Source organism: Triturus cristatus, chromosome 6 (assembly GCF_964204655.1).
Source record: "Triturus cristatus chromosome 6, aTriCri1.1, whole genome shotgun sequence".
Lineage (NCBI taxonomy): Eukaryota > Metazoa > Chordata > Amphibia > Caudata > Salamandridae > Triturus > Triturus cristatus.
The window spans coordinates 860,196,743-860,218,877 of NC_140589.1; the positions used below are offsets into that span (position 1 = coordinate 860,196,743).

The 22,135-nt window shown below is 41.0% G+C and overlaps 1 protein-coding gene across 1 annotated transcript in view; it reads left to right on the forward strand.

The window, feature by feature from the left end:
* Window positions 1–22,135, forward strand: part of LOC146817969 (chitin synthase chs-2-like) — a 281,940-nt gene that overhangs the window by 217,304 nt on the left and 42,501 nt on the right. The window contains exons 13-16 of the mRNA XM_085609724.1: window positions 1,878–2,280; window positions 12,758–12,810; window positions 14,502–14,566; window positions 17,428–17,538. Coding sequence (XP_085465850.1) covers window positions 1,878–2,280; window positions 12,758–12,810; window positions 14,502–14,566; window positions 17,428–17,538 — 632 coding nt within the window. The remainder of the gene's footprint in view (window positions 1–1,877; window positions 2,281–12,757; window positions 12,811–14,501; window positions 14,567–17,427; window positions 17,539–22,135) is intronic.

Consider the following 22,135-nt stretch of genomic DNA (forward strand, 5'->3'; position numbering starts at 1 on the left):
CTACTGAATGATTTTTTGTTGTTTTATCTGAAATCATTTATTACGTTTTACTCTATTTTTAGGTCTTGCCTGGCATAGGCTGTGCGCATGTGTAGTCTTGCTGGCAAGATTTAATGATATGGGGTATTTTCTGTAAGGAGCATTAAGCCCCGCCCCTCTTTTCCATTGGCTGGTGTCACCATTTATGCTAAATGGTGGCCAGCCATTGGAAAAGAGCTCCTTGTGACGTATTCGCTCGGCTTTTTTGGCCGTCCCATTTGGACGGCCTCGCCTGCTTTGCGTTCGTCGCAAAAGGTTTCTTATCTTTATGGGGCCAAACACATGGCCCCATAAAGACAAGAAACCTCTTAGCAGGCGAAAAAAACGAGCAAATACGTCATGGCAAGCGCTTGTTTTTTTTTAAAGGTCCATAGTAGGCCCTATTTCTCTCGCTATCTCTAAAGGCGCCCATTAAAATCACCCTGCAACTCGAGTAGTAGTGTTGGGTTCTTCATAAAAGAAGCAGAAGATTCGAAAGGTTTGTACGCTTTATTTAAACAGCAGAAGCCCCGCACCACACAGCTGTCTGTATCCGGTCTGCTTCGTAACTGTCGGTATATGGAACCGAACCAGGGCACTATGCGGGGGTCCACCTGCGTCCACCCACTATTTTCACAGGGTGGGCGCCATCCACTCTGCAGGAAGCTGAGCCCCATTGAAATATGATTTACTTGTCCCGGTTTAACTTCCAGGCACCGGGCACCGGGACGCATTTAGCTGCGCCTTGTTTTTTCAGCAATTGTGCTAATTGGCACTTTCACAAATTAGAACAAGCATTTGCAATGCAATAGGTCTCGCATTTACGCAAGTTTAGCTATTGGCATTGTAAATGACAATGCCTTTTATTTATGTTTTGAAAACAAAAATAAAAGACAATGTCAATAGCTCAAACTCGCGTAAATGCCAGACCTATTGCATTGCAAATGCTTGTTCTAAATTGGTATGGGATTTTTCTTGTGTTGTGTTTTCACTTTTTTACTGTTTGAAGTGTTGTATAAATACTTTACACATTGCCTCTAAGTTAAGCCTGACTGACTGCTTTGAGCCAAGCCACCCGAGGGTTAAGCACAGGTTACTTTGGCGTTTGCTTCTGTTTCCCCCTGACAGGGACTGTGGTTTCTGCTTCAAGTGGGTTTCACCCCACTCAACCAGTAGCCCAATTTTCAACAGAGTGAACAGGTGGTGGAGACCAGTGGAGTTAGTATTCTCATTAGAAAGGGTTTGACTTAGAGTGGACTTGTGTGTGTGTCATTACCTTCAAAATGCTGTAACATTATCTGTCAATGCTACATATACCTACTGCTGTCAACTCCTTGGAACAACCGTTTGAATGTTTTCAGAGCAAAAGACGTCATGTTTGCAAGATTTCGGACATGCTACATTAGTCTTCCAGCAGCTGTAGGTCACATTTTCCTCCACTGTTTACAACATGGGTGGTGGTGCACTAACAAAATGGACGGAAAGGTATGTATGCAATCAATAGGTTAATACATCAGTTGATGCCCTCACAGCTGGACTGCGGTTCAAAACTTATGGAGAACTAGTTTGTTTACTGTTTTTTCTGCATAGTAACTTGCCCAGATAATACCACTCTGGCTTAAAAACCCTTCTAACTTCTGTTTCCCAGTACTCAGCAGGGCTATTTTTGTAAGATATTGTATGTTGAGATGATATAAGTAGGATTCAAGAGAGACAGGAATCTCTCATGTGCAGTGGCCGATGTGCCAATGTAGGGATGAAAATAAACTTTGTGAAAATAAGTTGCTGTGGATGTATTGTGGTGGGATGGACATAAATAAAACTTTATCACACACTTTGCTTTCTCTCGTTTTTTATAGGTGACATGGTTCAGGAGGGAACTTTCATGACTCCCACTGGATTGTTTCTCATTTTCATGAGTCTTTTGTACATAATAACAGCAATGCTGCACCCAAAAGAGTTCCATCTTCTGATCTATGGTCTGCTGTACATTATCTGTGTTCCCAGTGGCTATCTCCTAATGACCATCTACTCAATGGCTAACTTGCACGTGGTCTCCTGGGGTACCCGGGAGACCTCTACACCAGTCGACGAGAAGAAAGAGGAGCAAGATGAGTCTACCACACATGCATGGTACCAGAAGAAATGGCAATGCTTCTGTTGGGACATCGAGATGCAGGTTCACAAGAACAACTATAAAATGATGCCCAGCACAAAAAAAACACAAATATCACAATTAGAAGATGCTGCACCACAGGAAAGGTAAAGAAACAATAGTTTACCTTTGAGACATTCATTCTGAGGAACTTTCAATTTGATTAGACGTTGAATGTTGTGTTATTTCCAAGACTTGACAGTATAAGTAACTCTGGGCAGGATATCTTTACCCAGAGTTGAATTCCGCTCTGCGAGAAATCCACAGAAGAACCTAGTTCCATCAGAAACCATACATTATATCAAAAAGCCATTTTCCCCATGAAAGTCAGTAGATGTCCATCTTTCAACTTCTACCGTCAAAGAATGGGGCATCTAGTGAACAGTAAGAGTTAGGTGGGAGTTCAGATTCTATTAGCTCCCTTTTGGGAAGGTGCATCATGAAGCCCATGAAAAGAACATAAGGTGTCCTGGTGGGAAGCAATAATCATGGCAGAGTCAATGGGTTTTAATGGTGTGTGGGGAAAGGCTGTTAGGGGCATAAGAATAGGGTGGTAAGGAAGCTAGTAGTTGGATGTATGTGAAATGGTACTGACTAGTGGGATAGAGTGGGCGTGAGAGCATTTTGTCTAGAGGGGTGTCTGGTTGTGTGATTGAATGGTGAATGGATATGAGTCTCCATTGCTACTGGATGGTGACTAGGAAACTGGAGAGCTAAGAAAGGGTGACTTGATAAAGATGTTTACATGTTGTGCGTCTCGGAGAGACTGGTGGTGGGTGTAGGTCTCAAAGTAGTAATGGGTTGTAAATGGTTGTTTAATTAATAGTGTTAGTTTAATTTTACATCCCCATGATAGATTTAGGAACCATACATGGCTGCCTCAACTGATGACTAGATTGTTAACTTTGCTCTCCAACTCTAACCAGGCGGTGTGGCTAGGATCTTTGCATCATAACATATTAAAGATGATATTGACTTCCAGCCGGCAGGAGGCGATGGGTGGCAGAGGAAGAACCATTTCCACTTGTGTAGTTTGAACTCTGAATGGCAGGAAATTAACATCCTACCACGAGGAAGCCCCTCCACGAAGTGCAGGATCAACTCGGTTCCTGATTTTACAGAGGGCAGGGCCACATCAGAATCTGAGCATGAACAGACAAAAAACAATCAGATAACTTGTCACCCCTTACTTCAGGGTTTCAGTTGACGCGATGCCCTCAATTAAAGTTTCTAACATTGGATGTAGCTTTCCCATCTGAAGGTAGACACTCCTCTTAGGTATTCCATTTAATTGTAGCCTCTTTTAGCATAGCTTTTTAAGAGATTGGTGTCAAGATCTGGCAGTCCCTTCAGAGGAAAAAAGGCATAAGAAGACACTTTGGAAGGGGCTCCGGATTATGGGTTTTGACGACCCACTGTGAATAGATACAGAAGCTGTTGCCGGAGCCAAGTCTCATCTTTCTAGAGATGGCTCACTGCTGCGCTTTTCAGCAAATTTGTAAAGCTTACCCAGGGCCCCTGGATGTTTGTGATTTTAGTGCTGCAGCATTTTCCACATCGTTTTGGATTGGCAGCATTTACCTCTTAATCCATCATCTGCTGCATAATCTACCGATTTCAGCAAAAAACATTTTTGTTTCTAGCTCCAATGAATCAAAAGTTACTAAAAACCGCTGCAAAATGTGTTCTCATGTACTGGAAGGCCCTTCGTAAAGGTTGACTGGTCACCTTTCTGTTGCTTATTTTACTATTCTGGTGTCAAAGTGTTACTAAAGAGGTAAAACCTTTGCCCAGAAGTGTACTGTTAACGTGTAAAAATGCCAAAATAATAAGGTAATGCTAACACAAAATGTGACACATTACATTGCATAATCTTCCTTTTTTTCCGCATAATTTGGTCCTTCGCTGCAGCAAAAATCCAGTGACCCTAGGCATACCCCGAAAGTGCTCCAACCCCCCACACTTCTAAGTGATTGGGGAGTGAAGACTGCAGAATCATTTACCTTGCTGATGAACCTAACACTAAACCTTGCACCAAATACTTTGTAACCTGCCTCTACAATAAGATATGTGATCATACTTTTGTTCAGTGCCATTGAGGGCCTGTTGCAAGGCACGCTCTACACATCTGATCCCTCATGCGGAAGACCGGAGAAGCAAAGTCCAGAAGTTGCAAGTTGCACTGGACTCCTCAGTTGCTTTCCACCCTTGTTGATTAGGGTAAACAGTTCTTTCAACCTTGATATACTCTAGTCCAACACAGCTCTCCTACTCCATCTTCAGACAGACACCAAATCTGCCCAGGCCAATGAAGCCAATTCACAAGAGTATTAGCGTGGCCAGCCCGCGAGAAGGGAAAGTACTCCTGTGCAGTACAGAGGGAATTGGAAAATAGCTAATGATGTACATTGTTATCCCGTTGTTGTTCACTAGCTTGTTACCAACGCTTTAAGCTGAGAAAATAAACATATATATATTTTTTTCATGGTGAGCAGTAATGGATCTTTTAAAGAAAGTCTGGCAGACACTGGTTGCCTGGATAGGTGTCCCCAGCGCCATTTTCCTAGCTGGTCTTCCATACCCTTCTTAGGGCAAGTCTCCTTTCTAGTGAGGTCTATTGTCCTCAAATGCAGCAAGAGATGAACTCCACTCAAACTCCCCAAGGGGGGCAGTATAGGTTTTTTTGGTGGTCCTTTCACTCCACAATACAGAGCGACATTACATCATTGTGTTGCCACTAACATTGTCAGGCACCCTATTGAAAGAATAGGAAATAATAAAGTTGTAAGTCAATGAAGAGAACAGTTGCCTTTGTAAAGACCCGCAAAACCCACCCACGCAGAGGCGAATGGCTCTGAAATGGGCAACCCAAATCACTGCTAAAGCACTCCGCTGTTGGAACTAACTCACTGTTTGCAAAATCATAGCAACAATGTTGAGAATATAACCATTGGAATGAAAACAAAATTAAAAATGCAATGCAGCCCCAGTCTGAATGTAATGCTTAAAACACAACACCAGTCTAAACAGAATGCAGAAATAGCATTATAAACCAAGGAGTACAGAACTGTTGCCCCTTTTCTATGACTAGAATCATAAAAAAAATGGCAAAGCCAATAGGTCTTGCTTTAAAAGATTGTTGTATAGGAATGTCAAGTATTGCTAGTAAATAGCATGTAAATTGATATGTATTTCTGGGGAAGCAAAGAACAGTACAATAATATATGGGGTAGTTTTAAAGGTCAGATGAAAGTTGTACTGGCACGAAAGACCTGAAAATCCATGTAAGTTAGCAACAGCTGCTGCCAGAGAAAAACACCATACATTATTTAGTTATCTAAGGCACTTTAATAAAATTACAATGTCATGTGCGTGCCCCTGAAAGTGCAACCTTAGACAGATTGTCAATAAACAAAATGATAACTGCTTTGTGGCTGTAAAGCAATTTTTGTGGAAGCACGCAACTTCAGCAGAATCAGAACACGTCCTCCTGGTTCCCAGCATGTGGGTGGAGCCAAAGTCCCATTTCTGGTGTTTCCCATATAATTGTCTGGTGACGTCTGCATTGTCCAGCCAGACCATAAAAGGTAGAAATGAAAAGAGAAATAAGTAAGTCTCCAAGCTAGCAGAGAATCAAAGAGCATTTTGGGCAATTTAGAAATGGCTAAATATATTTACATTTTGTAAATAAGTGTGGTAGTAAAAATATTTATATTCAAAACACTACAATAGACATTGAACGTTTGCCCACACCTTTTTATTTGGGACTCACACTAATAGTAAGGTTTCGCCAATCATTGGTTATATATAATTATTTGGACGGGTTTAGCACAGGTTGTTGCAGTCACAAACAAAACATGTAACCATTACATTTAAGGTTCATACAATACTCCATAGGAATGACCATTTTTTCATTGGTACTAAATGTACATAGAGCATTTTGCACCAAACTTTGAAGAAAATAAGTTGGACAAAGCAGTGCAATGGAGAGAGCAAAGTTATAATGAGAGAGGGGGGCAACAAAAGGATTTTACGTTTTTTCTTTCAAACTTTTTTACTGAGATTGACGATGTAGCATAGGTACAAAAACAGAGACATTTCTTGATTGTATAAATCCTATGTACACACAAATTTTGTGGAACCTGGGAAAATATAATGTTGAAGTTGGAGCAATGGCGTAACTCAAAATAAAGCCCCCAACGCCCCCCTGCCGAATGTGAAGAGGGACTCGTGAGTCTCCCATATCGCACAGATATTCCATTGGCTTCTGCTAAGTGGGGGCCCCCTGATGGATTTCGCCCCTGGGTTATGCATTACACATCTGAGTTGGAGTCTTTGCAGATTTATGAGTACATGAATGGAGGAAGAGAATAGCATAACTGGTGAATGAACAGCAAATTAGGAGTGTGTTAAGGGCAGGATTGTACCATGCAATATAAATAAATACTCATTAAAGTGAACAATAAAAGGGCTAGATTTAGCTTGGAGAGAAGACAGAAAAGAATAGAAAGGAGAATTAAGAAGAGATAAGTGTTTTAATTTTAGAAATGTATCATAGCCATCAATGAAAAGAAAAAAGGCTAAAACAAATTACACAATATTCAACAGGTTTTGATCAGTGCCTTTATGCTGCCATTGTTCATGTGTACTTTGGTGCATACATCCCTTAGATGCTCAAGAACATCTGGAACATTTTAAAAATGCAAAGGAGCATTCTTATTTCTCAAATGTTTGCGAACATGATTGACTGTGATTGGCTGAAACCCATCTGAAATATTTCCAATGGGCAGCCGTTTTGTTTGGCTCACATTTGATTTTGAACTTCAACGTGTTAGAGAAAAGATCAAAAATGGTTTATTTAATCCTAAATGTAAAAGAAATTACTAAGGATGGTAAAGCATGTCAATTTGTTTGTTTAAGAAAATCCCTCCTAATGTTCACAAACAGCAGTAGCTGCTGCTGGACCATGCATTAGTGAGTGAGCCTCGGACCCACCCACGTTTACATATCTCTACCTGCCATGCTGAACTGTCTTGGATCAGGGGAATGGAGGGGGGTTAAAATACACTCTGGTCTTGCCAAAAAGCCAGAGTAGGAAGTCTAATCCTCTTGGGTCTAACCAAGTGGCCATGGATGGTTTTATTGTGTCTTTCCCTAAGAATTTCCTCTCGCCTTGCCAAAAGTTGAGGCTTCTTTCCTCTTAATCCTACAACCTTGACTTTGTATAAAGGAAGGTTCTCTGTGTCCCCACCCACAGGGTGGCCTATCCTGAAATACCACTAAGCCTCATCTAAGGGCCAGGGAGGGATGGCTAAGCACGGTGTGCTCTAACATACAATTCCACGGAACATTGTCCAAGGACCACGGTGGATTTTCCTTTGCCTCTGGCCATCCCACTTTAGTCCCCCTTGTTTGCTTAATGGCAGTGTAAGTTCTGGACTCCAGTAACACCCCCAACATAGCATTCTCGTCAGTGCTTAATTTGTGCCGGTAGTTTCCGGTGCTTAGCACCGGGACAGGGCCGGGTCTATTTATTTTATCTCCCGTGCATAGTGGGCCCAGTAAGTAATAATAATAAATGTACCTGTCCGTCCTGCCCCCCTTCGTTTCGGCTGTCTGTCTGGTATTGCCTGGTATGTCTCTAGATTACGGTTCATCCAGGTCCAGGTATGATGACTGCATCACGTTAGTGATGTCAGTAGTGTACGACTGTCTTTTACTAAGGAGCATGTATTCTGATTGGATAATTACAGTTGATGGTGGGCTGAAGCTGCATGAACTGTGGGCGAGGCAAGCTGGGAAACTCAGTTCTCAGGAAACTCATTACAAAGTCGGAGTTAATTAAAAGTGCGTAGCTAGGTAGAATAGCATACTTACCAGCTCACACGATCTGAACAGAATCCAGCTGAAGCAGGCCATACATAATTCATTCTGCTTGTCTATTGCATGCTCGTGGCCTGGGCCTACCACCAAGTGCAGTCCATGTCAGACGGATGGTGTACTGCAGTCTGCAGCGCTGGATAAAAACGCTACCGCACCCTGAATGATGCGTCCATTAGCCTTTTTCGTTTTGCAGTGTTACCTTTTTCACAGGGACAACGTGGATCGGTGTCTAAACACGGTAGTTTGTACTAGAAATTAAATTGGATTCTAGGAAAGTGAAGTGGTGTGGGCCTTAAGAGCTGTAGAATGGCAATCTTTCCCTAAAATTTGGGTAGAAAGCCTATGTTGAAGTATGTGTCAAGGAAATAAATTCCATATCATGTCAGGAAAACTGAGCTTATAAAAGATAAGTTACCATTAGCAGTAGCAGTGCTTACCTCAAAGCTTTTGGCCATCAATACCCTTATCCTCTTTTCGCCTTACTGAATGTAGATGTTGGTCAAGTCAACAACCAGTGCTTAATTTGAGCAGGTGGTGGCAGATGGGACCCACCAGTACTCATTTTTGGAGACCATTATCATAGTTGACCCAGAGCAAGATAGAGAAAGGAGGAGGAAGAAAAATATAGAAATACTGTGTGAAAGAGGGAAACAGTGGAAGAACAAGCATTTGCAATGCAATAGGTCTCGCATTATTAAGTTTGAGCTATTGGCATTGCTAAATAATGCAACACCAATAGCTCAAACTTTAATAGGCTCTTAACACCAACAGACTCTGTACCAACCAAGGCACTACATGTCTCTAGTTTCACAGCGCCAACCACTTGTTTATAGCTTGGCGATCCCAAAAGTCCTGCTACGTTAAAAAATGTACCTATCTGATTGCATAGCAAGTGTTATTATTCTCCAATGCGGTTGTACTCCTTGTATAGACTCACGTAATGCAAGTATATCCCAGTAGCGATAGCCTACCTCACTGTCCTATGTTATAAGCTAAAGAGAGGTGTGTGGGGTTGGTGGGTAATATTCCTATGTGATGAGTGAATATATTGTCATGCTATGTTCATTTAGCACCCTCAGATGGAGCCGTGGTGCCTTCAGGCTGCTGGTACTTATTTTTTAAACTTTTTAATAAAGTGCCAAAGTAGTTATTGGATCACAAGTTTGAATAGAGAGTGCTGTGAGGTCCAACACAAACAGTACAATAAATGGTGGTGGAAGGGAACATCACAGTAATGTCTCCTGGAGTAGAACGCTTTTCAGAGAGTCGGGAAGTCAAAATCATGAACGTAACTGGTGCTATGTAAAGCGCTCGGATACCTGATTGGATTCGGGTCAAGTTTGCGCTATATAAAACTCTGCAAAAAAAAAAAAAGAAAATAGGAGGGGCGCTGAATGTCAGGGGGGGGAGGGGACGGGGTCTTACGACGGTGCAGAAAAAAGAACAATCAGGTATAGGAAGAAGGAAAGCTGATGAAGGGCAGCTATGGGAGGGTGGAGAAGTTTTTGAAAAGAAATGAAATGTGAATGAACAAGAGAGGGTCAGTAGTGTGTTGACGAGGGAGAAGAGAAGTGGGGGCAGTGCGATGAGGAGGGCTAGCAGCAGTGCGAGGAGGAAGGGGAGCAGTAGCACGTGGAGGAAAGGGGAAAAGCAGTGCCACTAGGTGTTGGAGAGCAACAAAGAAGACGGTGGGGGGAACAATGGTTAGTCGGCGGGGTGAGGGAGCAACGGAGGTGCTTGAGACGGACCAGCTGAACGAAGAGAACAAAATTATTAGCAGAACTTTAAAAACCGTAACATGCTTATTGGAAAATGCATTTAAAGTGAAGAAATTTGTGAACGTGTTTGGGTTAAGTTTTAAGTGAACTTTACGTTACACTTCGGTGAAGTTACTGGCCTTCTAAAAGATAAGAGAGCCAGACTGCAGAAAGAAATAAAACAAACGAAAAGGGCTACAAAGGGACAACGGAGGAACGAGGAAAGTATAAAATAACAAGCAGGAAGTGGGATAAAGGAGGGGGTGGCAAATGGTGAGCACTTTCGCGGCCGCTTTGATGTTCTCAGTGGCCGCGCGGCTCACTGAGAACCTCAAAGCGGCCTTGAAAGTGATCAGGCAGGCTGACAAATGGTGCACGCGCCCGGCGCACAGGCACTGTATTTGGAGGCCTGAAAAGCACTAGTCTGCACTTCCAAATCCCGCTTACTAAAGCTCTCGCCAGAGCAGCGCTAAAGCGCTGGCTCAGGCGAGACCTAAAAATAACATGCAAGAGTTAAGTAAATAGTGTATGGTGACAGGGGGTGTAGGGTGACAGGTGGAAAATGCATGATGTGGAATAAAGAAACACAGTTTGGGAACCCAGCATTCTTGATATTCAGTTGCACCGGCCGAGGGGTTTTGAGCAAAGTTTTGAGCCCTGGCACTTATTCATCTACAAATTAAGCACTGATCCTCATTAGGATTGCCAAGGGACATGGTGGGCAGTCCTTCTGCTCAATAAGCCCTCCTCAGGAACTACTTCACCTTGCCCAGGGGAGGGAGTACCCCCAATGTATCCCCCTTTTTCTGGACCTCCTTTTTCCATCACATTTTTTAAGGTGAAGGCAGGGGCAGTTACTTCATTAGGGCTCTGGGGCTGCACCCCTCAGAAATTTCTACATGTTCAGCTAAAGAAAAGTTAAATAGATTTATTCATCTAGAGATACTATTGTATCTCTGAACAAATCAATGTATTTGAGTCTGAGCAGTCTTTCCCAGGCTGCCTGCCCTGCCTCTTACTGAGGCAGGAGACAGAAGCCCGGAAGTAAATCAAGTTTCTGCAATGTGACGTACGATGCAGGGCTTACCTTTCTAAAGCCCTTCATTGCCATTGTAGTCTATAGTGGTATCCACTGTCGGCCAGTGATGCTGTCAGCGTAAAGGCTTTGGGCGTCCGCGTCTGCTTCTTTACGAGAGGGCAGACGTATTTCATTCACAGGCAGAGATCCCGCCCTTTCTTATTCATCACATGGTAGGACTGGATGCAAGCGTGTGTTATTTGGCGCCTTGTCCTCAAAAATGGCAAGTGTTATAATGCAAATCTTGTGTTTTGTATCTTGTGCTGCGACCCCTGGTTGCACTAACCTCCCACAGTGTGACACCCCATGCACTGGCTGCAGGTCACTGGCCCCTTTAGAAGTGGAGCTGCTGTATTTATTCCCTTGCAAAATTGATCTAAAAGAGAAGCTGGGTTTTTGTTCAGGCACAAAGGGGGCAATATATCCAAATAGTAAAGACAGTTACATGCTGCACAGCATTAAAACTCGCCCTATCTTCATGGCCTTAACATTCATTCCAAAAACATGGAACAGACAATGAATATTAAAAACGTAATGCATGATCAGTGATTTAGTTCTTCTTTTATTTCACAACTTTTGCTTAATCTTGCATTCCTCAAGCGTGCTAGCTATTTCATCATGTTGTGTTTCCTTATTTTTGTGCACCTTATTATTCTTTTACATTTAGTCTCAATTTTACCTTTTCTTTTTACCTTAGCATATTTTTCTAATGGTGGTTTGCACATGTTTTCCCCTAACACAAGAATATGCCCAACAGGCACTTATTCCTGGTAGGCATTGTCACCCTAAAGTCTGCACAATTTGTTCCAGGGTCACACATAATAGAATGAGATACCCTTATTTAATGTTTGTGCTCTTAGGAGAGGAATCTTTCTCCACAGAATAACTAAGGACATTGTTTTGCACCTCTGGCACAGTATGATAAGGATGGTGTTTTATTATTTAAACAGCATCCACGCTTAATTCAGTGAGAAGCACTTCATACCGAAGTAATCATGGAAAATGCTGTGAGCTGTGTCTGAAATGCAGCTCTGTCGGCCTGACCTTCATCCTGAGAAGGAAGATAGCTGTGCAAGATCAGTGGTAGGCCTGCACACTTAGAGAGAGTACGTACGTCAATGCACTGAGGCCGGCTTCCTGACACATTATATCAAGGTATGGGGTTAGATCATTCCAACAGGTCTGGCAGAAGGATACTCCTGATATGCTCTCTCTAGTGTAGATATAGTAGTGATAGATAGGAGAAAAGTTAGGAATAATGAAAATGGTTGAATTGTTTGTCTTTTTCACCATTACATTTAAAAAGGTCACATTAATTTTTTGTTTTCTTGAAGCAAGTGAAGAGTAAGAGATTTGCCCAGAATGACAGGATGTGGAGCGACTATGAGACTTGAACCCGGCTCCCCAGTTCCAAAGTTGACAGCTCTGGCCGTAATGCCTCATCCAAATATTCATATGGCAGATAATAACTTAACCGTAAGGGCTAGGTCACCATTAACTCCTCAAAATGACATACATTATTTAGCATGGACAATAACACTTTACACCATGTATAATATCAACTCTAGCTTTGAAAGTATTTGCTCACCCTCAGTCCCTGTTCACTGTGTGGCTCAGTTGCTTTTCCCACCCACAGCGATCTGACTAAAATGATTCCAGTAATCAGATCCGACGCATTTTGAAAATATTGATATTAATAGAGTGCAGCTCTTTCACCAAGCTCTCTCTCTCAGCAGCCAACTAGACCACGATGTTGTTGTGTGGAATTCAGAAGAGGTTTATCAAAATTCTATGTACAATTTAGTATCAGGATATTTTTTTTAAAGGCTGAAATATAAAAAACTTCACATCTTTCTTTTCTTTCAGTCAAGAAACAGAGGCAGCTATCTTACAGGAAAATCCTATTCAATCAAAAGAAAGTAAGTGCCACTGGTAGAGTCCATATGCAAAAGTGTGTATTAGAACAATGTAATTCTTTAAGGAGCTAAACTCGTGAAAAACAAACATAATACAAGGCTTTTATGGCCTGTACCCGTTCTGCTACACTGTAGCTATTAGTGAATGGGAGTCTGTCTGAGGTGTGCATGGGAACCTCTTAGGTGTCTGACTGTGGTGGGCAAAGAACAGTGAGGATGATAGAGTAACTTAGGTGCTTATTATGAGTCAATCTCAAAATCCAGATCAAAATGTCAGGTTTTGCGAGAGCAAATGCTATTGCACCTTTACAGTACTTTTTCCTACATTTTCCAGGAAAATTACCTGTGTACCTCCCTCCGCCTAGAAGCACCAATATGCCCACTAGGTCAGCACGTTTGGTATTGTAGAAATAGGTTCATCTATTAAGACAGGTGTGTCCATCTTGAAAGGCTTAAGAGGTCTTGCTAAAGGCCTGAGAAACATTCTAAAACACATTTGAGGCTAACATTTTAGAGCAGGAGTGTCCAAGGTAGGTCTGAAGGGCCAGATCATTTTCAGAATAACCACGAATAATGTAAATTATTTCCATTTAAAGTCATTACATGTAAATGTATCTGTGATGGATATTCTGAAAATTCTGGATTGCTTCACTTGTTTTGGGATTATGTTTTACACCGCTGATTGAAAACATAAGGCATCTGTGAAATGTTTTGTATTGCATCTTCAGTAGGATACCCAATGTGGATTTTCTGCTCCAATGTCCTACAAGCAGAAACAGTCCGTCCATAAGGGCTTAGGGGCCGCATCCCGCACCTTTTGGACATAAAGAGTGCCTATCAGGCGGAGCATAGGTCAGCCTGAGAGACACTCTTTTTGTTTCAAGTCAGGCTGCCAGTAGCTAGACATGCGTAAATGCACAGGCTCCTGGCTGCTTGAGCTAAACTTTGCTAGGCTGAGGATGCCAAGGCTCATGTGGGTGTGACCTGCTCAGCTCAGCAAAGGTTCTCGAGGCCCTTCCTCTTGTGACGAGAGGGAGCATCAGTGATAGCCTTGTACCTGGGTGCTTCAGTTTTAAGCCCTGAAGTGCCCAGGACTTTCAGGGCTGATTGTCTATCACTGACACCTAGTGACAGAATTTGGTGGGGTCAGCAGTTTCATTGACCCCAATGCACTCTGTGACAAGGTAGGCACGGCTGCATTTCGTCATTTGCTGACCTAAGGTCAGCCAATGAGGGGAGGCAGCAGTCCCAATCCTCCTGGCACCTCCAAAGCTTCCTTCACCGAGAGCTGCAGCAGGTAAGTGTTACATTTGAATTGACTGTTTGGTGCGTGCGTGCGTATGAATGTATCTGTATTTGTGAGTGAGTGTGTTGTGAATAGGTGTATGTGTGCATGTTGCATGTGAAGGCATAGGTGTGAGTGTGCATATGTGTGTGTCACCCCCCTCACCCATCTAAGGTGTACTTATGGGCCACCACTGCCCACAATATAAAATAAAAATATAATTTCAGCTTTTTTTTGCTTGTGCGGTATGGACACGACGTAAATCTCCCAGTCACATAATGTTTTCTAACATTGCAATTCCTTCCATGGTGAACACAGATAATTAAAGTAGAAAGCAGAATAAAACATCTACAAGAATTATATTTTAGAATAGCCATATTTTTTATACTCTGTAATTTGTTTCCTGTAGGTTGGATTGAACAACTCAATGAGAAGTCAAGATGCAGTGTATTTGAAGAAGAGAACCTTCCTGATGTGAGTTAATTTGTTTACATTTATTGGGAATTTGTAAATTTAAATGGGCAAAAGGGTAAGTATCCAAAACTAACAGGAACATGAGTACATATATTGCCATGGCATTGTTAATATGCAGTTATCACTTTAATTAATGTATTTAAATTACATTTTATTCAAATAATTAGTAAAAATATTTAACTTTACAGATATTTTAGGTCTATGTAATTGAACGTCAAGAACCTATGCAGGTGGCACAAAAAGCATAAAAATTGCACATAATGTACTCTAATTTAATGTGGAAAGCAGGGGCGTAACAAAGGCCCCTGCGGTGCAGTGGTGCCCCCAAGCTTACCCATACTGGAGGGGGGCCCTCAGCCCCTACTGATTGGAGTATGAGGGGCCCTTCAGCATATCTTGCAGGGGGCCCCCCTCACATTTTGTTACGTCACTGGTGGAAAGGCTAATGTGAGTAAATATTTTCCTGAGACTATTTTTTTAATTACAAAGAAAGAAGGACAAATATGATAGAGAGCAGCTCACTCATTACAAAAAGTAGAAAATAGGTCCATGTAACAAGACACTGAGATGGAGCACGAGGGGACAGGTGAGAAAGCCACTACCAGTTGCATGGAATTAACTGGCTGGTTGACAGGGAATAAGTAAGTCATAATTATTTGCAAGAGACTTAGGCCCTCATAATGAGTAGCCCAGAAAAAGGGCAGGATTTTCCTGACGCCTGGAGTTACTGATACGAGGACAAATCCAGCCCATAATGATATGGACTCAGAGCCTCCACTAAGAAATGAGGGATAATAGGAAATTGGTAATATCAAGTCGGATTTTCCTGGAAACTCTTTAATTTCCCCAGGTTTCTGCTGTTTTCAACAGCTGGAATCTATGTGAGAAAGTTAAAAAAATGCATATAATTCCAATGAGGTTAGTAAAGTCAACATGCAGTTTGGTGGAGCTATTAAAGATGTCCCATTGTGTTGCAGCTATTACATTTGCCCCCTCACAATGAGTGGGATGGTGAATTCCAAATACTTGTTTGTGCAGGGATGCAAATTCTGAGTTTCACTGTAAATTCCACACCCTCAGTTTTCCTTTACTGAACTTCAACAGGTCAAACCTGCTGAAATTTAGCAGGTGAAAAACAAGATTTGTATGCAGAAAATAATAAATTGTGCTTGTAATTCCTAATCTCTTGGAGGACAACTCAGAACAGAGGCTATTTACGATACACAGTAAATGTGTTACCCGCTGCTTTTAGTCTATACCAGATGTAGTACTTTCCACACCCTCTCCTAGCACCATCATTAGAAGTACTTGTTTTCGGAAACAAGTTTGTTAGTCCATGAGGGAGATGAAACATGTCAGCCCCCCATGGAGTAACAAACTGGTTTACAAAAATCCCTCATTCAGCCATAGTTGGAGCATCCCTTTGTTAGATATTCTCTGTGGCAGCAATTCCACCATGTCTGTGCGAAATGTTTGAATTCTCATGACCCCACATGAAAACTGTCAAAGAGGGTTAATTTCGAACATCCCCATTACAAGTGTCCCAGACAGGCATGGAGTTTACACAATGTGTGTTAGGAGCAAACATATGCTCTTCCATGAAACTTTGCTATAATGTACATGATATTTATGGTAAGAGTAGGTTGTGATGGACACACTGTGTCTCCACTGATTATATAGTATTCATACTGGCTCTGCCATTGGGAAGGTCATCTTCAGCATCAGTTTCACCCACCCGCAAACCAGGCTTGTGACATGAAAAAGACGGAAGATATGAGCAATTTCCACACTAAAATAAGGAATCTCATTTGGGTAGATCAATCCCACTCAGACATCTCGAACAAAACACATCATAGTATGAAACATGCAATTCCACCAATGAACACACACGTACAATGATCATGTATACTCACTCCCATACATGTCCATGTTTCCTTTCAGTAGAGGAAGGGGTCGTTTACTTTGCACCACAAAAACATATAGGAATCCACTCCTGCTTCAAACACCCTTTTTAAGAAAAACTAGCCATCTTTACAGGGACATTGGTGGTGGTTTGTAAAAATAGGACTTAATCCTGTGGTCTATTTATGGGATGTTGCCCTCTTACTCCTTTGCAGGGTTGACATAAAATGTTGGATGCCAACATAAAATGTTGGATGCCAAGGCTCATGGACAAAGACACTGAAATGCTAATAACAGTCAGGCCATGGCCCCTGACAGCTAGTTTATACTCTAAAAACAGGCATTTTGCCTCTTGTACAGTACTCAACCTACTGAGTTATTTCTCATATTGTGATGCCTCGGACATGCTTCCCTGTGACTATACTCCCCCTGAATCCTTCACTCCAATTGACCACCAGGATCCAGACCCACCTCAATTTGGCTGAGATGATGGGGTCAGGGAACATAAAGGAGACTGTTCACAAATTCCTCAGAGAATCACAGGGCTCCATATTACAACTCTAGCATGTCCAATGCCTCAGGAGATGGTCCACTGGGTGAGGCGGCCATAGGGAAATATTTTAAACATGTAATGTGAAGGTGACCCAAACCAAACAGGCTTTTTTAATACTGAGATTGGAGCAAAATCCCTGAAACTTATGGCAAGTCATTGAATGTTCAGAGTGGGTCTATATAATAATTATTTAGGTGGAATGGAGCTCACAAAACGCTGTTGACTGAATGGTTTGTTTCCTTGGAACATGAGGAAAAATATTGATATAAATGTTGCTGCAGGAATGCCTACTGATGGAAGTGAATGTTGTCACTGTCATGTGAAATCAATTTAGAAGCAGCATTTGTTTTATTACCTATATGAATTTAATTATATTCTTGATGTCTTGAAAATCAACATATTTAAGGATGAAAGGAAGTTTTGGGAGAGCTTAATGAGCCACTACCTGGAGCCCATTAAGGAGGACAAGGGAACACAGGAAAGAATTCAGAGTGACTTGAAATCATTGAGAAACAAGGTATGAACATACATCGAATTGTGAATTCTGGAAGATCTATGCATGTTGCAAATAGAGACAACAATTCTGCCCACATTTCAGTGGTTACATTTTGCATGGTTAAGAAATTGATGAGGAACATCATGAAACATTGTGAAATGAGTGACCTTGTTCTGACATTGAACATATTACTACATATCCTGGTTCTCTTGGGAAGATTTTCCAAATGATCCTCTAACATATAAAGTGTTCCCTCCATACATTGTCCTCCCGGGTCCATTGTGCCAGATTTAAAGAGAACATTCATTTTCAAAATGAATCAAATCCACTCAGGAAGGAGCACACTTCTAAGGTTCTGAAATATGCAATACGATCGCAAAAGTGAGACATCAGGGGGCATATCATCAAGGCGGCGCTATGAAATTATCACCGCTTTTTAGGAATCTGCATTGTGGGGAGTAAGTTTTAGTTAGCTCAGGTAACTATAACTGCCGAATTTCTCTGGTTTTGTATGAGTGAAATTTCAGACTAACTATAACGTCCCTGTAACCTTTGTTTTTTTCAGTGAATTTCTAAGTTTTTTAATGTTCCATTTCCTAACTATAATGTTTCTGTAACCCTGTTTTTTTCAGTATATTTATTTATATATATATATATATATATATTCACTGAAAAAACCATAGGTTTCACACATGTTATAGTTAGCTGGACATTTCACTCGTAAAAAACCATTGAAATTCCCCCATTATAGCTTCCTCCTCCATCTTCAGCCCCAGGTTGCTGTGGATACCTGTTATCATTAGGGTTGGGGATAGGTTGATCTTCCTACCTAGCAGCCCCTCCCAAAACTTTTCAATCTCTTCGCAAATTATACTCAGTTTATTACATTGATAAAACATATGGATCATATTGGCAGGCCCCTCCAAACATCTTGGGCATTTATCATCATCCCTTTTATTCCACTCATATAGTTTGGCCGGTGTATAATATAAATTAAATAGAGTTTTGTAGTGTTGTGACTTTAAATTTGTGGAGCGAAAAATTTTCCCTGCCATTTGCAGTGCTTTATCCACATCGACATCCGGATCGCCTAGTTTCAACATCCAGGAAGCTTCAACTTTTTCTATATCATCTTGTAAGCTTAGTAACAGGGTATCATATACCACTTTTATTTTAGTCCCCCCACCTAATATATAATCAAACACATTACTTCTACCACCTGGACAAATCCGGGGTCTGAGACCCATTAAAGTATTACGTATTTGCATATATTTAAAGCTTTGGTTATCTTGTATACCGAATTTCTGTTGGATAGTGCCGAAATCTAGCATTTGTCCCCCTTCCCAGATATCCCCTATTCTTATAGACCCTTGTTGTTCCCATATTCTCCCCAGTCTATCATAGCTAAATTGTGGAAATAGACTTGAATTCCAAAAGGGAGTATAATAATTTATTTTAGGCATTCCTGTTAAACTATGGAACCGTTTCCAAACCTTCCATGCACTATCCATCAGTTTGTATCGTGGTTTTTTAAAATATCTTTTATCTGTTCTCCGCAACAGAAGTCCTATGGCTTCCCTGCCCAACATTAGTTCAAATATAGATGGCAGGACAAAGCTGCCATATATGTTATCTGTCTAATGTTTGACCGGTTCAAAGAGTGTTGCTAATTAGACAAGCATAATGGTAAAATCTGATGTTAGGCATAGCGAGTCCACCCTTCGCCTGAGGCTGAGAGAGATATTTCATGGATCATCTTATTTTGCCATACTGCCAAATGAAGTTCATGAATGTTGCCTCTATTAATTTCATTAATCCTTCGTCGATCATATAGGGTATGGAGCGAAAGAGATAAAGTATTTTGGGGAGCATAGTCATCTTCAATACATTGACTCTCCCTATTATTATCAGATGCAGAGCGTCTATTCTTTTTAGATCCATCGTAATAGTTGATAATAACGGAGTATAGTTATCTTTTCTAATTGCTTCAGGTACAGGGCTCACTCTGACCCCCAAATATATTGCAGATTCAGTGCGTCTTACATCATTCATTGTAATATTACTAGTACAAACTATCTGGGTCTTGCTTTCATTTAACAGATATCCAGAGCCTTGTCCAAAGCTTTAGTGTTTCTATGTTTGGCTGTCTTGCGTATAATGCTAGCAGGAAGTTGGAAAGACGCCTTGGCCCCTACTTTTCAGCTTTGGTTATCTAGACTTCTGGGGATCCATAATATAGAATCTGCTTTATACAGTCGGAGAGGAAGGAAGATGAGGGAGCTGGGGTTGGAAGTATGGGCTCCTCTTAAGAGGTGGAGGAACTCCCAGCGGTAGGGCAATTAACTGCTTTCTTAATGTATATATTTTTGTATTATATATTTAATGGGATTATGAAACACCTGATTCTGTACTCTGTATTTTTATCTATGACTAATAATGTAAAAAAACTAGTTCTGTCAGATTGTCTATTATATTAATGTATTTATTGCTATCAAACCAGGTATTTAATAATAAAAAATTTAAAAAAAAAAAAAAGAAATTCCTCCATTATAGTTAGTTCAGCTAACTATAACTCGCGGGACCGCAATCCACTGCTGATGACGTCTTTTTCAGTAAATTTGCAAGGTTTTTTAAATGCTAATTCCTAACTATAACGTGTGTGAAACCTATGGTTTTTTTTAGTGAATTTGTAAGGTTTTTTAAATGCTAATTTATGTATGTATTATTATATTTTGTATATATTTATTTTACAATAAACTACTTATGTATATAGTTATAGATTGACTGTATCCTTTAATATGGAATGGCTCAGCTCTTTTATTTTGAATTTGGATAACAGCATAGTTAATATCTTCTATAAACTTATAAACAGTTTAAAATGTTTTTTTTTTTTTAAGGCTTTTGAAAAAAAAAAAAAAATTTTTTTCACCCTTCGGGGTCCTTCAGGGACCCCCTGACAACGGCTAGGGGGTCAGGAGCTCTCTACCCTGCCCCCTTTTCACATTCACCACCTTTCTTTTTCACTGTCACACACAAAATGGCGTCCGACTGACATCTAACCACCAATCAGAAATACGCTTGCGGACATTTGGTGCCCGCCCCGTGCGAGCACCGTGCGCACACGGTGCGCGCATATAGATATTTATGTACTTTTAACTGCAATTTTCTCAGGAACTACTGAACAGATTGACACCATATATGCAGAAGGCACATGCCTGACCTGAGGATTACCTCTTTTCTAAATTTCAAGTAATTCTGTTCAGCCGTTCGGGCTGTACCTTCGACTAAAGGTCCTATGGGAAAAATCATGGGGAAAACGCGTTTTGGGACCCCCCTTTTTTCTCAGCCCCCGCTTGACGCATCACCCCGAGACTTTCAGGGTAGGAGCTGAGCGGAGCGCCCCATTAGTTTTGAAAATTTCACGAAGATAAGTGAATCGGCGCCAAAGTTATTCAAAATAGAATTTTCAGATCTCCTATGGGAACTCGGTCCTAACTATAACTATCTACTGGCGACCGCCAGTAGATAATAATAATAATACAGCATTTTGTAGAGCGCGAACAGCTACCTCACAAGGAGGTGTCCCGGCGCTGAAGACCGCTGGGGAACCCGTCCTGGCTTTCCCTGTGAGATGGTCCCTTTCTGGGTATCTCCAAGGTGAAACCAGGCATCCCCGGCGTCTGTGGGGGGCCGTTGTAGAGATGAGGCAAGCTTAATGCCCAGAGTTGCCGAGTGTGTTCCTGGTTAGAGTAGGTACCGAGGCGAGAATTATCAAGTCCGTTTTGACCCTGCTCCACGACCCTGCCGCATCGGGAATTGAACCCTGGTCGAATCTCTGCTTACGGGTCTGCCGCCTCTAACTAGTGAGCCACACCTCTCCACAGTGATATATATATATATATATATATATATATATATATATATATATATATATATATATATATATATATATATATATATATATATATATATATATATATATATATATATATATATATATATATATATATATATATATATATATATATATATATATATATATATATATATATATATATATATATATATATTCACAGAAAAAACCATAGGTTTCAGGCACGTTATAGTTAGGAATTAGCATTTAAAAAACCTCAGAAATTCACTGAAAAAACCATAGGTTTCAGGGGTGTTATAGTTAGCTGGACTTTTCACTTGTACAAAACCATTGAAATTCCCCCGTTATAGTTAGTTCAGCTAACTATAACTCGCGCGCCCGCAATGCACTGCTGATGACGTCACATATTACATCACTCATGACATGGTCAGTGACATCACTCATGACATTACTGATGACATCTCAAATGACATCACTGATGACATCACTGATGACATCATCCAGTGAATGTGTGTTTTTCTGAAAATTAAATATGTTTTATATATGTATATCTCAAGGTCGATGGAAGAATAAATGGATATATAAGTGTCTAAATGGATGATTTGTTTTTGAAAAATTGATTGTGTAACTGACTGATTAAGTGTATCATAGTGAATACATGGCTTAGTGAGTAATGTTTAAATATGTAAATATCTGTATCAGTCTCTCACTTTGTGTATAAGTGGCTGCATGGGTTGGTGAGTA